At 34.9% G+C, this 9,027-nt stretch overlaps 1 protein-coding gene across 1 annotated transcript; it reads left to right on the top strand.

The window, feature by feature from the left end:
- The first annotated feature begins 6,843 nt into the window (after positions 1 to 6,843).
- LOC127673691 (protein cornichon homolog 1-like) lies at positions 6,844 to 7,155 on the top strand. The gene has a single exon (XM_052169486.1). The coding sequence runs from the start codon at positions 6,844 to 6,846 to the stop codon at positions 7,153 to 7,155; it is 312 nt and encodes a 103-aa protein (XP_052025446.1).
- The last annotated feature ends 1,872 nt before the right edge of the window (positions 7,156 to 9,027 follow it).

Below are 9,027 nucleotides of genomic sequence, written 5' to 3'. Positions count from 1 at the left end.
TTTAGAATGCTCGTTTGATTATTTCAGACCTGTTTTCAAAATGAATTGCTATTTTGTGAATTCCATTTTTTACTTCCTGAGTACTAGTAACATTAGCATTGACATACCTTTTATGCCTTTGTTGCATGGTTGTATATTTTTCTTAAAGACAGGCCTATTTTCACTGTACACCAGTATGAAGACTACTCAGTGTAATGACAATTAACCAAACAAAAAATCCAAACAAAAGAAATATACCAGGACAAAACAAACACACAAACACACAAAATCTAAGATCTACCAGGGATGATGTAGAGATGACAGAACTCTTTTTGCATACTGCTGCTGAGAGTGAAATAATACATTTGTTATCCTAAAACATTAAAATAAACATTAAAATAAAATAGAAATTAAAATAGATGCTTGTCTTACGACTCACTAATGGTCTGGCCATTTAAAAAACACAGAATTTAAGATGCCAAATACTTTTAGCCCTCCCATGGTTATTGAAGCACAAGTCAAGAGCCAAAGTATAGGGTGAACCTAAATGTCTGTGAGAGAAAAATAGGAAAATAGTACAGTGTGTCCATCAATATAAAATAATATATAAAAGTTAGAAGAAATATACAACGTGAAACAATTTGGATTAACCTTGAGCACCTAATTCTAATTATGTAAGGTATTTGTATAATAAGATATTTTACCTAAATCTCCTCATATACAGTATGTAAAATAACTCATTGAAGAAAATGAACTATTACTAATCAATGGGTACAATGTTTCAGTACAGCCGATAGATAGTCTAGATGGATCTACACTATAACAGGGCAGCTCTGTCAACGTTTTATACACTTAAAAATAAGGCAGCAGTTTTCGTGTTAACTGTTCTTACTGCAATAGAAATTTTAAAAATCAATTTTCCATTACATGTGGTCATATATCTGAATTCTCTACTCTCTTGAAGTCTCCTATTTATCTGTCCTTGTGCCAATACCTATTGTAGTCTATTCAAACTTAGAGCAAGATTTGAAATCATGGATTGAAACTTTGAGCTCTTGAATCACAATGAAGTTAGACTCTTCTCTCTGCTTCTTACACTTCTGAAATTTATTTTCATTTATTTATTGCTTCCATTTTCTGTTTTATTGTATGTCTAGTTATTTTCATTTGGATATGGATGTACTGAGATTTTACATTAGTCAATATCTAGGACTTGTTTCAGATTTGTGTTTATGGAAATTTATGGATTTAGTCATTCAAGTTACTTAATATGCTTGGGTTTTTTTTAGTAGATTAATTTTGCTATTTATTATAGAAGACACAAGTAGCCATTACCAGGAATCTGCATTAAATCTGGAATGATATCCCTATCAACACGCACTCATCAGATCCATTCACTGGATAACCTGTCTATTCAGTAAGTTATATTTCCCTTGGCTGGAAGTATTTCAAATATTTCTTAGGTGCATGTTTTATTTTAGAATGATTTATCTTAGAGATTTCTAATAGGTCTTCTTGCACTTTCTAGTGTAGCTTTACCAAAATATAAATAGCTTGGATGTTTGGTGTAGTATTTAGTAAGATTTTCAAGTAAATGTGTAGTCTTTTTTCTTTAATAATTTTCTTTCTTTGAAACATACTACCCATCATGGACTCTAGTCTATATTTTCTGTGTTTGCAGGTAATTGTTTCCCCTAATACAAAAACAAAAAAGAACTAAAATCAAACAAAGAAAGAACTAGGGAACTCCTACAGAAAGGATGCCAGGACTCTTCTTTCTATCAGAATCTTGCTATGGTCTATGGTCCATTGTTGAGAAAGCTTTGTTTGTTTGTTACTTTGTTTAATTTGTTTTCTATTCAGCTGCGATGGGAGGACCAGTGAAGTACTAGTTACTTTATCATGCTCAGAAGTGGAACTCTCTCCAATTTATTACACAGTAATGTGACAGTGCCTAAGTCAAAACACAGAGCTCAAGAATAAATCACAACTCAATTTTACTTAGGAACAAGAGCTCAGTGATCTTTAATAAATTAATGTCGATTGATTCTAGCTATATATTAAAGAATAATAGACTGACATCAAATGAAAATTATTTCAGGATTTCTACACCATGATTCAATGCTATGGGAGCTTACAGTCATATGTACAGGTCAAGGATGAAAACTGTTTTAGTTGCCATAATAGCTCTCAATAAATCTTTAGCATACAGTTAATAAAAATAAATCTTTTAGATAAAAGGCCATATTTATCTCAAATCAAAGCGAGTATTATAAATAACAACTGTTGAGGTAATGTGAAATAAAAATGCAAAGTCAAGAATGCTCAGTATAATTAAAAATATCTATCTAGCACTACTTTTTTACCCAACTTTTCTGAAAACAAACCAAAGAAAACCCTGAATATCATTGCAAATATGTTTGTATTGATTCACTTGAAAATATAAATGTTTGTGGCAGCCAGCAATGAATTAAACTTAAAAATGGAGACAGTTCTAGAGTGAATTGTTTTGAACTTTCTACCTGTTGATATTTTACCAACAATGTACAATACACATGCATTGTACTCATCTAAGACTATATTTCTTTCTTCTTTATATTTGGCATTTAACTATGTTTTCTTCCCCATTCATTCAACAATGAAATGTGTGGGGTTTTTTTTTTGTTGTTGTTATGCTATAACAGGGATAAGATTTCAGTAAGGTTAGAAATCGAGAGTATGGACAATAGTGGTAATAGCATGTAATTCCTCAAGAAAGAAGTGCAAACTTTCTTAACAAGTGACAATGCTATATTTTCCCTTAGATGCACAAGGAAAGTAAGTCTATGAATTGCATATATATAATACAAAAACATCACTCACATTAATACAAAAATAAAACAAGTTTGTTATTTTACAATTTTACAAATTTTTACAAACAAAATTACAATCAAAAACAATTTTTCATAAAGCCAGGACAGAATTAGGTAAGATGGAATAACAATAAAGAAAATAATTGTTTAAAAGATGATTTAATTTAAACAAAAATGAAAATTATAAGCCCATTAAAATACAAACTGGAAGAAACAATGACACACCTTTATAGCAAAAAAATGTGTTACATTTTCAGATGAAAAGGAATTTGGTGTAAATGTTGTGTGACAGTCGTATCCCTCATGAGCATGTTTACTGAAAGTTGTTTCTTCTTTCAAGTTCATATTTATTTCTGCTACTCCTCTATGATTGTAAAGAGACTACGATAAAGGTAAGTTGAAGAAGAAAGATTATTGTGCTTATAGTTTTAGAGGGTGAGTCTATGACCATCACGAAGCCAGGCTTTCCACTGTAGCAGTATCTGAGAGAGTTTATCTTTATCCAGAATTTGAAGTCAGTGAGATCTATCTGGGGATGTCATGCTCTTTTAAAATCTCAATGTCTGCTCTAGTTACACACCTTAAAATCCTTCCCAAATAGAACCAACAATTGGAAACCAAGTATTCTAATAAATGAGTCTATGGGGCATTTTCATTCAAACCATCAAGGCAGTATTCACAATTTTTTTAAAATATTTTTTATTTTCTATATTCTTTGTTTACATTCCAAATGATTTCCCCTTTCCTGGATCCTCCCTCCCCATATGTCCCATAAACCTTCTTCTCTCCATCCATTCTCCAATCACCTCCCTCCTTTTTCTCTGTCCTTATATTTCCCGCCAATGCTAAGTCAATCCTTTCCAGGATCAGGACCCTCTCCATACTTCTTCATGGGAGTCATTTGTTATGCGATTTGTGCTTTGGGTATTCAGGGCTTCTGGGCTAATTAATATCCACTTATCAGAGATTGCATTCCATGTGTATTCTTTTGTGATTGGGTTACCTCACTTAGGATGATATTTTCCAGATCAAACCATTTGCTTAAAAATTTTGTGAATTCATTGTTTCTAATTGCTGAGTAGTATTCCATTGTGTAAATATACCACATTTTCTGTATCCATTCCTCCTTTGAGGGGCATCTGGGTTCTTTCCAGCTTCTGGCTATTATAAATAAGGCTGCTATGAACATAATGGAGCATGTGTCTTTATTGCATGCTGGGGAATCCTTTGGGTATATGCCCAGGAGAGGTATAGCAGGGTCCTCTGGAAGTGTCATGTCCAGTTTTCTGAGGAACCACAATTTTTAATGGAAATGTTAATGAATATCTCATAGTGTGGCACAAATGTCATCTGACTGATGGCTAGAGAGGAACATGCAGGAAGAGTCCTGGCAAGGTCAGATTGATCACCATGACAAGATTCAGGCCAACCTAGAGTATAACACAAGACCCTCCACCAAAACAACAACAACACAAAAATAACAACAAAAACAAATGCCAAAGAAGCCTTTCTAATTTAACAAGGTGACACTATACTTCATCTCTGGCAAAACAGGTTAAAAACAGACAAACCATTTTTGAATAAAGCATTATTAAGAATGAAATGAAGTATAGGTTTTAAATGTAGAATAAACATTGCCAGCATTAGAACAGAGAAAAGTACAAATAGAATGGAAATACAAACGGAAAAAACGATCCATTCAATGTATCAATTATTGTAAATTATTTTTAAAACTAAGTTACTGCCAGATGCTAGGTATCAACACAAGTTTTGGGCACACAGATTAATATGTAAAGGTAAATCATATGCCTGTGGAAATAAAATTTATAAATTATAACCACTACAGTAGAAGCAAGGGCCAAACACAAAAATGGGAAAGTCATTTCCTTATTCATCCCCTGTTCTTTCATTCTTTCTAACTTCTTCCTGCCCTTAGCATTTTGAATTCTGTAATTGTAGAATGTTTATCACCACACTTGGTTTCCAATATTTTCTTTTGCATTGTAAGTTTCTGTCTAATTTTAATCTCACATTTGTTTATTAAAATTAACCTTAATTATTTTGTGAAATTGGTGATAAATCATCTTCACTTGCCACACTGGAAAATATGTTGTTGTAGTAATACTGTATTGAATCATTACAGAAATATCCATGATATATATATATATATATATATATATATATATATATATATATATATATATAAAGAGTCAGTATCTTAATATACTGACAGGCATTTCTAGATGTTTATCTGAAGGTATATTATAGCTACATTGGTATTGGCTAAAAAATACATACTAATATTGGCTTCTGATGATATTTTGTGATGATGATATATAATTTGGCAATAGAAACATGTAAATTGACTTTTGAGCTTCAGGCACCAAGGTAGCAGTCCCAAATTTGGATAAAATGCTTCCTTGCTCCTCATATTTGTAATAGTCATGCATCTGTTGTAGAATTTGTTCAGTTCCCCAGACTCATTTTTACAAAAAAAAAAAAATTCTACTACTAGAATGCAAACCAGAGCAATGAACAGTAGAACATACCTAAACTCTAGAAAGCTGGTTCAAAACCATATATATATATCTTAAAATATAAGGAATTCAAGGTTTGCTATTGCTTTTGGAACTATAGTAATATATGCCTTGAACTCACTAGAACAGGAAAAAACATTCTGAACAGAACACAGACAGCATAGGCATTGAGTACAGCAATCATGCTGAGTGGGGTAACTCAGTCACAAAAGAACATGCAGGGTATGTACTCACTCAGAAGTGGATATTAGGCAGAGCATGGAATACCCATAATACAACTCACTGACCACATGAAACTCAAGAGGAAGTAGGACCAGGGTGTGGATGCTTCAGTCATACTTAGAAGAAGAAAGAAAATAATCAAGGGAAGTAGAGAGTGGTAGGAACTTGGGAGGAAGAGAAGAGGGGAAGGGTGAAAATAGGGGAAGAATCAGGTATAGGACGAGATGGAGAAGATGTATAGAGAGGGTCAGGAAATTGAATAGAGGTGTGTAGCAATAGGGGTGTGGTGGGGAGCTGGTGGTAGCAACCAGAAAGTCCAAGATGCCAGGAAAGCAAGAGGCTCCCAGGACCCCATGGGAATGGCATTAGCTGAAATTCCCCACAAGGGGGAGGGAGAACCTGTTGAGACTATATCTAGAGGTTAGGCATGGCCTCCCAGTTCAGAGAGGGGCCACCCACACATCTCCAAAATTTTTACCCAGAATTGCTTCTGTCTAAAGGAAATACAGTGACAATGAATGGAGTAGAGACTGAAGGAAAGGCCATCCAGGGACTGCCCCACCTGGGGATCTATCCCACATGCAGACACCAAACCCAGACACTATTGCAGTTTCCAAGAAGTTCTTGCTGAAAAGAGCCTGATACAGCTGTCTACTGAGAGGCTCTGCCGGATCCTAACCAAAAGAGATGCAGATGCTTGGAGCCAACAATCAGACTGAGCACAGGGACAACAATGGAGGAGTTAGGGAAAAGACTGAAGGAGCTAAAGGGACCTTGTTTGGCATCAATGGGAGGGGAGGCTCTTCCTTGCTACTATGAAGGCTTGATGTCCCAGTGGTGAGGCAGGCGTGGGTTAGATGGGCCAGGCACACACTCATAGAAGCACGGTAAGGGGGGATGGGATAGGGGTTTTGCAGAAGGAAACCTGGAAAAGTAGATAAATGTTTGCAGTGTAAATAAATAAAAAGAACATCAATAAGTGGGTCCTCATGAAACTAAGAATCTTCTGTAAGGCAAAGAACACTATCCATAGGACAAGACAGCAGGCATCCTTCAAAGTTTGAAAAGATTCTTACCCTCTCCACATCTGACATTTGAGTTAATACCTAAAATATATAAAGAACTCAAGAAAGTAGACATCAACAAACAAATTAATCCACTTAAGAGATGAGGTACAGGCTTCCTCCGTTGGCCGTGGTGCTCCCGGCAGCTCCTCCCCGCCATGGTGTTCCCTTTCACAGGCCTTCTGCTATATGTCTGTGCTGCTGCTCACTACTGTGCTCATCGTCTTTACCATCTGGCACTTCAAAATATTTGATGATCTGAAGACTGATTACAAGAATCCTATAGACCAGTGTAATACCATGAATCCTCTTCTGCTTCCACAGTACCTTGTCCACACCTTCTGTGTCATGTTTCTCTGTGCAGCAGAGTGGCTTACACTGTGCCTCAATATGCCTCTTTTGGCATATGGTATTTGGAGGTATATGAGTAGACCCGTTGTCAGCAGCCCTGGACTCTATGACCCGATGACCATCATGAATGCAAACATTCTAATCCACTGACAGAAGGAAGAATGGTGAAAACTAGCATTTTATTGTCTAGTGTTTTTGTTGTTGTTGTTGCTTGTTTGTTTTATTTTGTTTTGTTTTTCTAACTATAGGGCACAATCTATGTTTTGTGAGCTCTTAGAACAAAGAATCGGTCCAGTTATGTGCATGACAAACACCACCAATGAAGGGACTCAATCCAGCAAGGTCCTAAGAGTAAGCTATGGAATCTGACCATTTACTTTAAAAGATGACTTCCTATTTTTTAAAATGTTTCCACATTTTTTTTTTTTGCTTATGGAATTACTGTTTTCATATGGCCTACTTGGATAAAGATTTTAAATGGAATTACATATAAGTTAATATAAAATAACTACCTCTGGTGTTGACAGGTTGAACCTGCACTCTTAAGGAACAGCCATAACCCTCTGAATGATTGCATTAATTACTGACCACCCTCAGTTTGTTGGAATGTTTATTTAAAGGACTTGTTGGGCTCATTTTGGTTTGATTGTAATGCCATCTAAATATAATTTAGCTATAGATCTGAGGTGCTTCTGGTCAATGTATATCTGACTCTTGGAAAGCGTCATAGGTTCCCCACTTATCACTGTAGATGATTCTATATGGACAACAAGAAGAAGAGTGGGATCTCATCCCCTGGTGACTTGAATATTGTCCCTATGTATTTCATGAGAGGGATCTTCCTTTTTCTACCATAGGAGTACACTTGCTTTAATTCTTAAGATTAGGTGATAGAAACATGCTGAATTACCTGTAAAGAATATACTTAAAGCTACTCTAAATGGGTCTTTATTTTTAAGATATTATTTACTAAGAAATTGGTTATATTAACACTTACTATTCTAATCTAGTGGTCAAGTTATTAAGAATTTGTGTTATATTTTTAAAAACAAATGAGAGAACTGTGTAACAACCCCACTGTTCCTTCAGCGAAACACAATAAAACTCTGAAATAAAAAAATAAAATGAGGTACAGATCCAAATAGGAAATTCTCAACAGAGGAATCTCAAGTAGCCAAGAAATAGTTAAAGAAATGTTTAATGTCTAACCATAAGGGACGTGAAAATGAAAACTACTTGATATTCCATCTTATACCTGTAAGAATAGTTAATATCAAAACACAAATGATAGCACATGCTGGCAAGAATGTTGAGAATGGGGAGCACCCCTTCATTGCTGATGGGAATGGAAATTTAATAGGCACTAAACAGGGATTCTCTAGGTAACAGCCTGGTCGCCCTTTAACTCACATTGTAGAGAAGACTGGTCCTGAACTCACAAGAGATCAGCACCCTACCTCTCCCTCCTATATCCTGTGATTAAAGGCATTTGCCTCCAAATCTAACAAGACAAGTTTCTTAATGCCTCTAGACTCTGGTGGATAGGCTATAAATATCATGGATAGCAACATGTTGCCCCATTAGGACTTGAAGTTATATGAACATAAGATCTCATTTTGGACTGATAGAAATGATAGTAACTGTATCATTGCTTCCTTTACCTTAAGCAATACAAAATGCAGGCAGTTAAAATTCCTATCTTTTGAGTGATCTTTTTAAAAATCTCACTTTTATCTGGCTTTATAACTATTGCTGTATTACATGTGAAAACTCAACACGTGATTTTTTTTTTTTTTACCTTGAATAAAAGAACAAATATTTTAATTTTGGCACCTAGGGTCTCTGAAATACCTATGATGGATTTTTATGAAATTGCCTCTTCTGGTTATTTACTTTTTATATAAAATTGTCTGTGTTTGTAAGAGACTGATGTTTGCATTTTGTATAAATACTTTCTCATTTTTTGTATTTTGCTAGGGTGTGAGATCTACTAACAACAACAACAACAACAACAACAACAAC

Source organism: Apodemus sylvaticus, chromosome 23 (assembly GCF_947179515.1).
Source record: "Apodemus sylvaticus chromosome 23, mApoSyl1.1, whole genome shotgun sequence".
Classification (NCBI taxonomy): Eukaryota; Metazoa; Chordata; class Mammalia; order Rodentia; family Muridae; genus Apodemus; species Apodemus sylvaticus.
Note: the sequence above shows the minus strand (reverse complement) of the source record. Positions and strands in the feature narration are given on the sequence as shown.